The following is a 15335-nucleotide window of genomic DNA, read 5'->3' as shown; positions in this document are numbered from 1 at the left end:
ACTCCACTCTCCCCTTTGGCGTCTCGACAGATTTATCCTGCTTTGGGCTCTATTCAAAGCTAGCAGCCTTCTAGTTTCCTTTATGACTGTGCCATAGCGGTGTGTTCAAATGTGTATTACTCCTCTCTCAAAACAGGCTGGCAGGATGCTTGGTTGTCCTCTGAAGGACAGATGAGGTTCAGTAAATCCTCTCTGGCTGCTGGAGGAATACTCCACTGCATCTCTCTGACCTTGTAGACTTTACTGGCAAGCACATTGTTTCATAAGATTTGGTGCTGAGTTCTGCAAAGCACAGGCATTAATGTACTCCATCTGTGGCTCCTCTGCTTCTCTTATCTAATGTTTTGCCGTCATCTACATGATGAGTGTGAGGTGTTCACACATTCAGAATCTCTGTGGAGTGGAGGATGCATGGAGAAAAATATTCTAATTGAAGCAGGACAGTAGAGGTGTAGCTGGTCTTGCCAAGTGGAACAACCTGTTAATTTTTGTTATCTTTGTGTTGTTGTGAAGGAAAAGCACTTGCTAGCTAGTACAGCATATCAAATGCCAGGACGTCTCAATTTTCTCAAGAAGGAGCTGCCATCTGGAGTGGCAACTGTAGTTGAGATCATCTAATTAAGTTTATGATAATCCGCCATGGCTCTTCTTTCTTTTTATTTTAATTTTTTGCCATGCTTTTCAAATCTATTACTTCTTGCGGTGGCAAAACTAGTGAAAGCATTTACTAAACATGTAATTCTCAAGTTTCTGTTCTCTTTTGGGATGTTTTGCTGAAGAAATGAAGCTTTGCCTGTTTGTAACTAACTCCTCCTAAATCAGGTTAGCCGCTGCTAAGAAATTTGAAGTTTGGAGTCTACCCGTTGTTGAAAGAACACATTCTAATTATAAACTCAATGATTGGAAAAATAACACCAATACAATTTCTTAGGTTTGTTTTTAGATGTTTGATGTTTTCTGATGTTATTAAATATGGGATTGCTTTAAATTTTTACTTTCCAATTTTCCTTTGCATGTATGTAGAAATTCAGTTGCCTTTTTCCTTACTGACCTCTTACGCTGAGGCCTTGTTGAATTTACTTACTGTAACAAATCCTCTCTATCCCTGCTTTTCTCTTGTTTTTTTTGTTTGTTTGTTTGTTTTGTGTCATGATAGTTACCTGAAAGAGCTGACAGTTTTATTTATTTACAATTATTTTCTAGCTTCTTTAACCTGCCTTACTGCATTGACTAGGAAGGCCCTCCAGTGCGCTGTTGAGTAGAATTAGTGAAGCAGGTACCTTGTGTCATTCCTGCATTCGGAGGTAAAAGCCAAGATGTGGGCACTGGGTTCACTGCTGCTGGACAGTGACTTTCTCATATCTCAGTGGAAAACCTTAAAATGTTTGTTGCATGGCTGTGTATGTAAGCATATACTGTGTTAACTGAGTACATGTCTTAATTAGGGTTTCTATTGTTGTGATAAAGTACCATGACCAAGAGCAGCTTGGGGAGGAAAGGGTTTATTTCATCTTACATCTGGATGATGTCCTCTATCATCCAGGGAAGTCAGGACAGGAACTCAAGCCAGGCAGGAGCCTGGACACAGGAGCTGATGCGGAGGTCATTGAGGAGTTCTACCTCCTGGCCTGCTCATCCTCCTTTCTTATAGCACCCAAGACCAACAACACAAGCTTGCTCTGAGCTGTCCTCTCCCACATCAGTACTCCATCAAGAAAATGCACACAGGCTTGCCCACAGACCAGTCTAATTGGGATGTTTTTCTCAGTTGAAACTTTCTCCTCCCAAATGACTCTAGCTTATGTCAAGTCTACATAAAATTAGCTGGGACGATATATATGCGTTTCTCCCTAATTATTATTCAGCTCATAAAAGTCACCTCTAGCCTTTCCCCTTTCCATATTCTAACTCCTTTATCTTACATAAAAGAGCTGGCTACATTAACCTGGGAGTTTTGCTCTTTGATCGTTAGGCTGTACACAGGCTTTCTCCTCTGGCTCCATGCTCTGTTTTGTTTCCCATTTGTAGACGACCCTCAACATGGATTCCAGTGGACGCTCATCATCCACCATGCAGATGGATGTTGCTCCTCCGCACTTCAGCACCACGGTCAGGGCTTTCTCAGCCAAGTGGCCTTATGTGCACCACTCTCTGCTCACCCTCCCCAGTGTTCTCCTTCCGGTCATCTGTCAGTGCAGTACACACTTTGTCCTGCGCGTGTGAATGCCTGTAGGGGTTGAAGTCCTGACACTAATAACTTACATTTCCAGTTTTTCTAACTAGTCTGTTCTAATAATTTATCAATTTCATTTCTGTTTTTTAATGAATTTTCACTTGTTAAAGTTTTCTGTTCTATACATGTTTTTAAATTTATTTTTCTCTTTATTATTTTATCTTTTCTATTTTCAGTTTCTATCCCTTTTATTTATTTTCTTGAAGTTGCCACACATATCCTAAAATTGCACTTAAACCTGGGGAATTCTTGATTTACTATATGTCAATGGATATAAAGGTATTATATAATTTAATCAATTGATAGATGAAGTACAAGAATGAGGAGAGGAAAATGTCGTTTAATGAGTTAAACTGACAGCTGAGGCTGCATTTGTAGCTATCTACAGAAAATGAAGCTATCGTGTTTACCTTCATTTTTTGTGTTCCTTGGTCATCAAAGTTGGGGGTAATATTTCTAATACCCCGACTTTTCTGTGTTTCTTTTTTATTGTATGCTTTTGGGTTTGTTTGTTTTGGGGGGGTTGCTGTTATTGTTTGCTTTGTTTTTTGTTTTTCTTTCTCTATCTTCAGATTTTATTCTCATGCTTGTGACTTCTCAGTCCCAAGGTGGCCACTGAACCTCAAGCAGAAGGAAGGACAGAGATGCCAATTGGGTGTCCCCGTTTTTATCAGGAAAGCCAAAGCATTCCTGGCATCCAGGCTAAACCCTGCCCTTGTGCCCACTGGCAGGGACTGCTGGGAGGATAGGGCTCCATGTGTGGACTCTGTGATGGCAGAGTTGTCTTGTCTCAGTTATTAATACGTTCTCTTGCATAGTTTCAGGTGCATCATTTTGATAACTTTTTAAAGTTTGTACTAAACTCAGAAGGTAAGATGTTTTATTTAAAGTTAGGGCCTTTGATCAACTATGTAAGTTTATAATTAAGGAATTAATATTTTTCGTTTGAGGGCTTTGGTATTTTTTTAAATGAGGCCTTTAATTTTTATGTAAAATTTAAGAAAGAGCTGTATTGAGTTTTTTAACTGACCCCTACAGTAATTTTATCTTAAACTACTTTTTTCAGAGTTTCTTTTGTAGGAGCATTGTTTAACTTTAATATTCAACACTGAATTCTGGATCTATCTACGTAGTCTTGTCTACTTAAATTGTAAGCAGAGCCAACATGTCTATAGTCCATACAGTTTTATGACCTCCCTCCTGGTCTATGTGTATGATGACAGTGTATGCATGCACCAGAGCATCTAGACTTAATGGAGTGTGGAGTTCTCAATAACCATTATTAGAAGATAGATAAGAGTTAGAAGGGCTTAATTTCTTAGAAAGAAAATGGAAAGTTACTATATTTTTAAAACAAAGTTTATTAGGTTTTTTAAAAAATTTGTATTATATGTGAATCCCTTATCCCTCCTTCATCCCAACCATTTATAGAAATGTTTACTCTCCATTGCATGGTGAGACAGATTATGGAAGCAAAAGTTTTAAAAGATAATATAAGAGAAGGTGGAGATGTGGCTTCACATCATTGCTGGAAGTGATTCTTCCTGTGGGCCATAACTGAGAAAGTAACAGAGTTCTTACGTTTTACCCACCATACTTGTATGGCCTCTTGACAGGTCACCAATTACAAGGAAATTGGTGACGTACACACGGCATTGGAAATGTCTGGAGAGAGGATCGAGTAAACAGACAGTTTGGGTCATTTTTGTCTGTGTGGTTTATAACAGTGAATGGCTTTAATGTTCCTGATCCTATGGGTGAGAGGAAAATGATTTTATTGCTGTGCCTGGTTCGAGGAAAGAGAAAAGTCGTTTAGGATCTTAACAGTTGTGCTGTTGAGCTTTTGCTTGACTTTTTAAAGTTATTTACCATTCTTGTATACTGACAGTGATCGGAAACAGTGACCACACTCTTGTCCTCGGTAGGAAACTGCATTCAGAGAATGAGAAGGACACCTCCATTGGATGAGCTGCAGCCACCACCTTACCAAGATGACAGCGGTTCGCCTCACCTCTCATGCACACCCTCTGAGATCGGGGATGGCAAGTGTGAGATTTCCCGCTGCAGCAACAGCCCACGCTGCTCTTTCAACAAGTGCCCCAGCGAAGGAAGCACAGGGCATGAGGCAGAGAGCTTTCACAATAAAGGCTATGAAGATGATGTCCCTAGCGACAGCACCGCAGTCCTCAGCCCTGAAGTAAGCAGAAGCATCCTGCAGCGTCCAGGGGGCGTGCTCTGGAGACTAAGGGCCTGCGCTTTCTCTGTAGCTTCTCTCTCCACTGTCAAGCCTTCACCTGACACACTCACTGAGGCTGCCGCAGCCTAGATATCCCACACCTTCCCATAGCAGAGACGGGAGTAGGCAATGGTTGTTGTGTCTTAAATATTTTACATAGAATGTTCTGGAACGATTTACCTTTTTGCTTATATTTTGTGCTTTTTATTATCATTTTATTTTGTTTTAATTTGCTATTTTTGTTCTTTTATTAAAATTTTATTCAGTGTTTTATAAGCCTTTCAAATTAATCTTACTGTATTTTTATTTCATAGAGTATGAGAAGAATAAATGCTGGTTAGCTTTACGGGTGAAATTTCACAATTTCCTAAATTTAGGGTGGCTGACTGCTTTTGTTTGTTACTTTTCTGGAGTGAAAAAATGAGAAAATGGTGACAAAATAATTGTAGTTTCGAAGTCTTCTTGTAATCCATAAAGAATTTGTCTCATTCATTCTTAGGATGAAGACTAAGGTATCCCAAGCCTCACATGCAGCAATTATCTGTAGGAGCTGCTTTCTTTCACAAGTTTTACATTGCAAAGTCCTTCAGCTCTTGCCCCATCAGCATTATCCCTCTGACATGGTCTGTGCTGTCTAAATAATGTAGGTAGTTTTCTAATGCACAGTGTGATTAAACTATATACAGAATTTGTTCAGTTTGGGGTTTTCTCCTCTAATTTAAAAGTACTATAACTACTTTCTGGTAGCTTTAGTATTATTATATAGTATCTGACTTAGAAGGAACTGCTGAATTGGGACTTTAAGTTTTAATGTGTCATGATTCTACCAGTTTCCTATGTGCTATCACATAAACATATTTGAGAACTTTATGTTTTGCAAACTATATAGGTAGCCACTGACTTAGCAGTGACCCTGGATTATAACGGTGACCACAATAGTATCTATCTGACACCTAGACAGCTTATTCATTGTTCATAGTCACTGCTTCAGGAAGTAAAAACTGCTAGCTTCAGAGAGAAGCAGGCAGCTCTGTTCCCCCAGGTCCCTGTGTGTGCAGAAAAGGAGTTAGTAGCAGCTACCTTACTCTGTGCGTTCTTGTTGACTGGGTTTGTTGTTTGGGGGTTTCTTTGTTATGATAGTGCCATCTGGAATACTACAAGGCAAACTGTCCCAGAAACCCTAATCACCAAAGTAACATGTCCACATGCACCCAGATGCTTAAGTGTATGTGTGTATATTTTCCTCCTCTTCAGATGCAAAGCAGAACTTAAGCAAATGAAGGTAAAGTAGATCAACACAACTTGCCACAGGATGTCAGAGCAGATAGGTGTCAAGCCCACACCGGCCCGTATGGGCCTATATATCCTTCTCAGTGTCTGCAGTTCTGTTTATCACTCGATAGCAGGGACCAGCACTGAGATTTGAAAAGAGGCACCCACAACTGGCAGCAAGCTCTTGTTTATGGGAGAGATAAAGGGAAAATTTACCTGTTTACCCCTGGAACTTGCCAATTAGAGAAACTTGCTACCTGAGAAACAGGTTTTTCCCTGTATTTCATAAGTAGAACCTATGGGTGATAAAAATCCTTGGCTCACAGTCAACATGGCAAGGCATGGACTTTCCATCTCTTTGTGAGCTTCGTATCCACTTGCTCCATCATACTTTCTTTGTGGTCCATGGATTGCTGGCATATCTTCTAGGTTGATACCTTAGGACTTCTTTCTGCACATGTCTCTCAAGCTGCTTGCTCATCTGTGGGTAACCACTGCTGTGTGTATTTCAGAAGCTGTGTACTTGCTGTGATAACACTATGTAGTTTCTCCCATGCTTGTGCTTTTTATAGCACACAAATACATTCATATAGTACATCAAGTACACATTACATGATTGTTTAGATATGGAATGTTTTATAGCACCCCCGAATACACTCATACAGTACATCTAGTATATACTACATAAATGTTTAGATGTGGAATATTGGATAGCCTAGGCCACTATAAAATTTGTATTCTTTTGGGAGGCAGAGGCAGGCGGATCTCTGTGAGTTCGAGACCAGCCTGGTATACAAGAGCTAGTTCCAGGACAGGCTCCAAAACCACAGAGAAACACTGTCTCAAAAAACCAAAAAAAAAAAAAATGTATTTTTTTCAAGTTTATTTTACATCCTTGTAATATCTATCCTGTATCAGAGGATCCATGTAACAGGTTCATCAGCTAGCTCTATTGAAGACTTCTGCAAATAATGATGCCCAGCACCCTAATAGGGAAAGATTTTTTTCTCTTAGTGCTTCTTTTAGGAATGTGAATAGTAGCTTTAGTATGTAAGATTCCACCTGTATTTCTAAGGACTGTTAGAATGTCAGAAGTAAAACCCAGAAATTTAGGACCTCATAAAATGTTTATTTTCTAAAACCCTTGTTACCATGATAATTATTTTTAAAACATTAAATTGAAATACCAAAGAGACATTGGTAATTGTAGGCGGAGGCTGCTTGTTTGTTTCCTGGCTGCCCAGACCCAAAATAACCACACAGAAACTATATTAATTACACTACTGTTTGGCCAATAGCTTAAGCATATTCCTAGCTAGCTCTTACATCTTAATCCATTCCTATTATTCTGTGTATTACCACAAGGCTCGTGGTTTACCGTTTAGGTTCCAGGGTATCTGTCTGCTTTGGTGGCTGCATGGTCTCTCCTTGACTCTGCCTACTATCTCTCTCTACATCTCTGTTCGCATTTTCTGCCTGGCTTTACTTTGTTAAGCCATTGGCCAAAGGCAGCTTCTTTATTAACCAATGGCATTAAAACATATTCACAGCATACAGAGGGGAATCCCACATCAGGTAATCTACAATTAACAATTATGAAATGGGTTTGTATTTCTAGCACCCACTTAAAGCTGTACATGTCAACCTGTGTCTGCAACCACATTGCTAAGGACAGAGAAAGGAAAGCTGACTGAACTTGCTGACCAGCCAGCTTAGTCACACAGTGACAGTCTCTGGGCTCTGAGGATGGTGGAGCAGGCCTCTGGCATCTGTGTGTGAGTGTGTACTGGAGTGCATGCGTCAAACACAGGCAGCACACACAAACACATTAACGTATTTCAAATACATGCAGCATGCACATAAGCAATCAATTTAAGGAATGTCTTCTACAAAAGTTCTTCCTGTTTTCCACATGTGATACCAAGGACTTTGTATACTTAAAGTATCAGCGGCTCCCTCCTGTCTTTTTGATGTTTTCTGCTTAAAGAAGAGTCTTCTATCCCAAGCTAACAGAGGGCTTAGAACACAGTGCTAAGCTGACTGAAAAACTCAGGAACTTGTTTCTCTTTCACTCAACCAGATAAGTAAGACTTTGCATAATGGCTTTATTCAGGGCTAGCTTTTTATGTGAACCTACCGTCCCCTAGAGCCCTGCCCTTATTCTTTTGGTTCAGACTAGTTCCACACACTATCTGTATGCCTGCTTGTGGGAAGAGAATGAAAAGCAAGCATTTCCATTGCAAGGTTAAGATATTTCTCATAGGAGCTCTGTGTGCCTCCATCTGCCCTAGTTGTGCCGTAAGCACATCCAAGAGAACCTTCTGGGTCAGGTATCATTTGAGCTAATAGGAGAAGGAAGACCTTGGTCAGCATTGTTCGGTGCTACAGTAGCTATGAATCCAAGGTCTTATTCAATATTTGAAGGTCAAAGTGTGTGGCTCAAAGGTCAAAAACCTGGTTCCAGCTTTGTCAGTCACTACATGAGATCTTGTGAGCAGTTAGACAGTCGATGGTAGAATGGTCTCTGTTTCTGACCATACCATAGTAACATGTGCAGGTTTAGCCTTTCTCCAGTTTTGGAAATGTGTATTTTCCCATATCTTTGGCGATTAACGTAGAGAAAAATACAGCTGTTTTGAATTCTGGTTGGAAACTGTGATAAGCATGGCCCTGATATGAAGAGTGACTGTCTGGATGCCAGTGTCTTGAGCCCTGTGCATTTCTAGTCAGGCTTCCCATTCTGTTTGCTTAAGTTTTACTGTATGATTCTATTTTAGACGGAATCATCTTAAACATCCCTGAGAGTGGAGCCACATCTTTCTGTAGCGTAGAACTTTGCTCTTCTTCACGGGCTCCTTCATCAGGAGCAAAGACATGGCACTGATAAGCACGTTGAACTCTAGTTTGTACAAATATACATCAAAACTGTGGTAGTGAATAGTGCACTCAAAAGTTGTCTTTGTGTGGTCTTTACCACTTAAATCACACTGCCTGTGGGTGATGCTTGAGCTTTCAACATGGTAGCAATGAAAACTGTTTAATATTGTTCTCTACAAGAAATTGGCATTTATTTACATCTAGATTAAGTATTAGGGTTAAAAACTAAAAACATTTAAATTTGCTTTTCTTAGGACATGTCAGCCCAAGGATCCTCCTCACAGCTTCCTAAACCTTTTGATCCAGAGCCGGAAGCTAAATACGGCACACTGGATGTGACCTTTGACTATGACTCACAAAGACAGAAGCTTTTGGTGACGGTGACAGCTGTCACAGACATTCCAACGTATAACAGGACAGGTGGCAACTCGTGGCAGGTGCATCTTGTTCTTCTACCTATAAAGAAACAGAGAGCCAAAACCAGCATCCAGAGAGGACCATGCCCTGTCTTCACAGAAACATTCAAATTTAACCACGTTGAATCAGAGATGATCGGAAACTATGCAGTTAGGTTTAGACTGTACGGTGTTCATCGTATGAAGAAAGAAAAGATTGTGGGGGAAAAGATTTTTTATTTAACAAAGTTGAATCTTCAAGGGAAAATGTCGTTACCAGTGATACTGGAGCCTTCCTACAACCCTTCTGTGAGTATCTCATCCAATGACCCCGATGCAGTTTCTGTGTATGGCACATAACACAAGCAGCAGGAGACGTCTGTGACCAGCCCACTGTTCCCAGACATCTGTCTATGCCCTTCTGTTTGCTGTCAGTTTACCTCGTGCTCTTTGTCTGTCCCAAGCTCTCCTGCAGGCCTTGGCGTTTGTTCCTGTTGCCTGCACTACACGGTTGATGGTGCATTGTCCAGACTCACTAGAGACGTTACCCTTTTTTTTCAGGTAAACTAGATGGCGCAGGAGGAACTGTCTAGCCAAAGAACAAGTTCTTATTATATTTTTCATCCCTTTTGAGAAAAGACTGAAGTATTTCTCAGTGAAAAATTATGACCTCAAGCTTTTAAATTTTTTTTAAATCACACACTATCTCTCTCTATATTTTTAGCAAAATTCTCACAAGGCATTCCAGATTACAGGAGAGTTATGACTACATTGTTTATTTAAACCAGGGAGGTGCATTATGTCACATAGTTATTTCTGTATGAGAAAATCTGTGACATGGGTAAGTGTAACTTATGACTTATATTTATTTATTCCTTTCTGTGTTATTTGGAAAAGCATTTTATAATGTAAATATGCAGACTTTAGAATAGACTTAAGTTGGAGGTCTGGTGTTTCACAGTTATTTCTAAGCTTTGACCATGTGAACCTAGAGCCTCAGCTCTGACCCATTGCATCATACCAGGCAGGATCTGAACCTGCCAGCTTCCGTACACCATGCAGCCAGGCTTCTTCAACCAGGTCCCTGCAGGGTCTTTATAAGGAAAAGACGATGGTAGATATAATATGTCTTGTGGATTTTAGTTTTATTGATAGAATTAACACATCATTTAAAATTTTTAGAATAAGCAATTTTGGGGACATACCTTTTAAGACATTTTTGTTTTTGGAGAATTTCATACATGTATATAATAAAATATGATCATATTTTCCCAAATGATCATAATTCCTCCTATGTCTCCCTCAACATATCCCTATCCCGACTGCATGTCTTTTTTTTTATTAACCCACTAAGTCCAGTTAGTGCTGTCCATATGTGTAAGGATGTGGGGCTTCTACCAACAGCCTGCATATTCAATCTTTTTATTTTCCATTACAGTTGAGTTGTATTCCACTGTGTAAATGCCTTTTAAAATGAGAGTGATTTATAAGAAGAAATGAAGGAATATGCAGACAATCTTTTAGGGGGTATACATTTTTAGAAACATGAAATATTCTGCTATTATTAATCCAGTTTTTAAAATTTTTCACTATCTACTATAGATGAGTAGCAGTTTTCTACAGAAAATAGGGTCTTACACAATAACTGAGTTAAATTAGAAGAGAAAGACCGGTGTCAAAAACTATGTGTTTGTATTGCTTTGAAGACGTCATCTGTTCCCAGTTCTATATTAATTGTATTCTTTGCCATAAACAATAGAACAGTTTTATCTTTGCTCAGACTAAATGGCTCCTACATTGTGTGTATTGCTCTGTAGTCATGGATTCTGTAATATTTTTGGCCAGGCAGTGAGTTATGGGCCACTCACAGGAAGGAGAAGGTGCTAGGTAAGTAGCTTCTAACGCATACTACTTACATCTACAGAGAGGTGTCTGTCTTCTGCTTTAGAAATTTTCTGTAGGTGCCAGTGTGCCGATCATTTAGTAGCTGCTTTAATTGCTCTTTAGCCTTGCTTTGCCCTTCCCATTTTTTCAAAATCTTACAACTCAGCACATGTTTTTAGGCCAATTTATAACACTGTTGTGTTGAATGTAAAAACACAGTATTGATATTACTCGTGTATTTGATGTATGTGTCATAGAATTAGTGACCTCTTTGCTTAACGTTTAAAATAAGCTGAATGAGGAATTCTTGCTATTGTGGTTTACTTGAGAGAGCTTCTCTTTAATTCTGTAAGACATGTTTATGAGGTACATTTGTGGAAAAAAAGATTACTTCCATATTTAGTCATTCGTTCTGATAACTTTTTAGTGATTATTTATTGTTATTATTGCAATAATATTAACTTTTCACCAAGGAAGTTTTAGTCCACCCAGATTTACAGATTACTTTTAAAATATGTTTAAAGATTTCATAGATTCATAGATAATAACATAATTCACATATAGTATTTAGTTTCATAGATAGTTTTCCAGGAACTTGTTGAGTCAGAACACAAAAATGACTTTTTAAGAACTCTGTGATGGTTTTTGCTACTGAAAAGATTAACACAGCATTGAAATGTGGCTGTAGCTTGTGTGTGCCTCCTTGACCGTGCATGTGGGCAATGTGTTGAAAGTTGAAAAATTTGAGTTCCCTCTCAACCAGCTATGTAAGCTTTCTAAAGGAGTTTGAGCATCAAGTTTCTGGTGACTAAAATGAAAGGGTTTAGACCAGTGATCTACAGACTGTGTGTCTCTGATATTCTGATTCTGCTAATCCTATGGAAGAAGTTAGGTAAGATCAGAAATGGGATAAACTTTACTACATTTGTGCATTTAATTGTGTGTATTTGTACGTGAGTGCGTGTAGATGAGGTGGGTGCGTATGTGCCACAGTGCACAGTGCATGTGTGGGAGTCTGAGGATGGTTTCTCTCCTTTCTCCATGTGGGTCCTAGGGACCAAACCCAGGGCGTCAGCCTTGGTGACAAGCACCTTTATCCACTGAACTGGAGATGGGGTAGATGTTAAGTGTTTGCACTGTCGTGGTTTTCAGTGGACATGCCCTGCTATCTAGTTCTTCCAGATCTTTTCAACTTTCTGAAGAAGTCCACCTCCTTTTTAGACACTCTGTAATACTTAACCAGGCTAAGTGTTCAGAGCAAGGCATTGAGGTCTAGATTTACATTTGATGTTTGTTTTGTAATACAACATGAGTCAGAGAAGTACTGAATATAGCCCGTGACAAGGGGAATTTTAGCAGATGTTCACGCTCTGTCTTCTCCATGCTGTAGACTGCATAGGGACTTGTCATAATCTAGGAAAACGCCTGCTGATAAGTTATATTTAATTTTATTCCAGGTAAAGAATAGTTGTGTTCATAAGATAATGTAGATAATAAATTGGTCTTTACATTTCTTGTTTGTTTCAAGAAGATTTAAATTTCTGGCACTGGACATGAACGTGTTCCTGCAAGTCCTCCCATGTCTTTATCCCATAGATGGATCTCTTGGAGGAAATGAACAGTCACACAATCTGCAGCTTCCTCGATGGAAAGGTTGGTCACCCTGACCTCCATGTGAGCAGTCAGGGCAGGAGTGCCATCCATTCTGGGCACTTTGCACGGTTGTGATGGTGCTGAAGGTGACAAACAGTGCGTGTGGTACCCTTGTAGTTACTGTAACTAGGAATCGCTGTCCTGTGATTAAAAAGCATCCCTACTTAGTTCTAACTCAATTCTAACATTTTTATGCGGATTTAATATACTTATTTTTTCTGGTATTGCTAACCGTTACAAAAGTAATAATTATTTTCTTTCTTAGTCCAGAATTTGGGTTTTATTCTAGTGTGTAATTACCTGACATCATATAATCAGATATCTAATGTGTTTAGAAAAGCTGTATGTTCGTATTTCTGTAGTTTGTCCCCTTCACTTTAAAGGATCAGTGCCATCTGTAGGTTAATGTTCCATGCCGCTTGCTCATCAGGAGTTTTTAAATAGATTTAGACTTTTATAACATGAAAATTTACTCTCTTGAGACATTCTCTTTTAATTCTTAATTTAAATACTAGGTTTCATAACCAAGCCTTTCCTGAGTAACCCAGCTCTGGCATGTTATCCCAGCTTGTGTGACTTTCAGGAAACTTAGATGGTTAACAACGTGAAAAGTCTTGATGCAAATCAGACAGGTTGGCCAAAGCAAGAAAGACTATGACAGCTAAACAGTGACATTTCTTCTTTCTTTACTTGTCATTGAAATGATAGTATCATGATTTATCAGTGTACATACATACTCTCTTCATTTTTATACTTATGAGATCAAAGATATCTTGAAAGGGAGATTTATTACTAGGGCTTATAGGTTAAAAAAATATCCTAAGAGATCCCAGGTAGCAAAACAAATGAGGGATAGAAGGGTATCCAGCTTCCCATACCAAAACCAGGCTTCAAGGTTGCAAGGGACACTTGTTTCTCTATTATGTGTTTTCTATGTCCTCAGCATGACTCTTTGTTGGGTCTGTTCCAGTTGTGCTGTGGTGACAACTGAAGAACTTCCTTTGAGTAGTAATTTCAGATATCTCAGCCCAGAGTCATCTGAGTGCAGTGTGTGGGCCTGGGCATGAAGCAAGAGCATGTTGCAGAGTTGCTCACCTCATGGCTGCCAGCATACAGAGGAAAAATGTCAGGGAAGGTCTTTCCCTTGCCCACCTCCAGTGACCTACCTCTTCCAACAGACCCTGCCTTCTTTGTTATCTCCTCCCAGTAAAGCCATCTTAAAAATCCATCAAGGAATTGATCTGTTCATTAGATCAGAGTCCTCATGATCCAGTTACTTGCCCAAAGCCTCCAATACAAAGCCTATGAAGGACATTGCCTATTCAAAGCATTTACACCTATTTTGCAGATGGCAAAGTAGGCAAATATAACCTTGGCCCTCCCGACGTTACAGTCACATTGGATTGTTTGGCATTGAGAGCCACTCATCCTAGCTCTTTCAGTCTGTTTCCTACACTTAGGAGGAGGCACATGTCTGAGATTCCCTAGAGTTCTAGATGCTAATCAGATTCTGCAGCTAAACGTGTTTGTGTATAGTTGGCATTCTCCCTGTTCCAGCAAGTCTAAGGAGAGCTGTCCCCCCATCCCCCGCCATGCATGCTAGCAGTTGTCCATGTCGTGTGTCTCCCCCGCCCCCGTGTGTGTGCTAGCGTTTTTCTCTCTCCCCACCCACCCACCCACCCACGAGCTAGCAGTTGTCTCCCCCACACCCATGTGCTAGCGGTTGTCTCTCCACCCATGTGCTAGCCGTTAGTCTGGAGCTCCAGTGGTAGCCACAGGGCTGATGATGGACCTAGCATGTTAAGCTCATTGTAGCACCTGCTTGGGAAGCAGAGCAGCATGGCTCTGTCCCTGCATGTTCAGGGACCATTCTTGCAGGACCCATCCAGTGTTAAGCCCTCCACTTTTCCAGCCATGCTTGTAAGCTCCTGGTTTCTTCGTGACATGTATCTTTTTAAATACTCAAACAGGTTTCCTTCACTAAGCGCTTTCTGACATGTTTCACAGTTCAGAGTATCTTAGACAGTTCATGCTAAACTTAAAACACTGTCAACCAAAACTAGGGTTTGGTTGTAGTAGATTTTTTTTTTCTTAAATACCACTTCTGAAAATTATAGTAGCAGAAAAAGGCTGAGAAGGTTAATTTTCTTTAACCTAAATAGTATCCTGTATGCTGAATACAACTTTAAATGTGTATATACTAGCTTACTCACTCTCTGAGATGGCTGCTGTGGCCTCAGTTTACCCAACGTGGTATATGGAGCACTTGCCCTGACAGTCTGTCTTCAGCATATTGTGTATTGTCATTGTATCTAATACTAAATTTTGCGTAAAGGGATTTGAGTTATCAAGAAATGTTAATGGAAACAACTTTAGTGTATGAATCAACTTTAGTGTCTTTTCTCTCAAGCAATTTGTTTTTCACAGTTAAAATATTTCTTAGAATCCCTAAAGTTCAAGATCTTGAACATAATTTATAAACACTTGAGTGAGATTATAGAAAAGATGAGAAGGTATCTTTTACTTTTAGGAATATCCTTCAGCCTCCTGAAGAGCAGAGGTTGTATGGAATGACTGTTTACATCTCTTCAAAATTCAGTTTAATGAACACTCAGCAAGGAATGCCGTAAATGTAAGGGAGACCCAAAGAGCAGGCTTTTCTTCAGAAATAATTAAGATATCATCACAGTGTTACTTTCTCCTGCTGCTCACCCTACCCTGCAGCCTTGAAATCTTTGTTTCACTAGGCTTCGCACCTTGTGAAGAACCAGACATTGTGGTTACA

The 15335-nt window shown here is 39.7% G+C and overlaps 1 protein-coding gene across 8 annotated transcripts in view; it reads left to right on the top strand.

The window, feature by feature from the left end:
• Syt14 (synaptotagmin 14) overlaps nucleotides 1-15335 on the top strand; it is a 161531-nt gene that overhangs the window by 111250 nt on the left and 34946 nt on the right. For all 8 annotated transcript variants that reach the window (XM_057770599.1, XM_057770598.1, XM_057770597.1 and 5 more), the window contains 2 exons: nucleotides 4159-4430; nucleotides 8873-9322. In XM_057770599.1, coding sequence (XP_057626582.1) covers nucleotides 4159-4430; nucleotides 8873-9322 — 722 coding nt within the window. The remainder of the gene's footprint in view (nucleotides 1-4158; nucleotides 4431-8872; nucleotides 9323-15335) is intronic.

The sequence above is a fragment of the Chionomys nivalis genome, chromosome 5 (genome assembly GCF_950005125.1).
Source record: "Chionomys nivalis chromosome 5, mChiNiv1.1, whole genome shotgun sequence".
Lineage (NCBI taxonomy): Eukaryota > Metazoa > Chordata > Mammalia > Rodentia > Cricetidae > Chionomys > Chionomys nivalis.
Note: the sequence above shows the minus strand (reverse complement) of the source record. Positions and strands in the feature narration are given on the sequence as shown.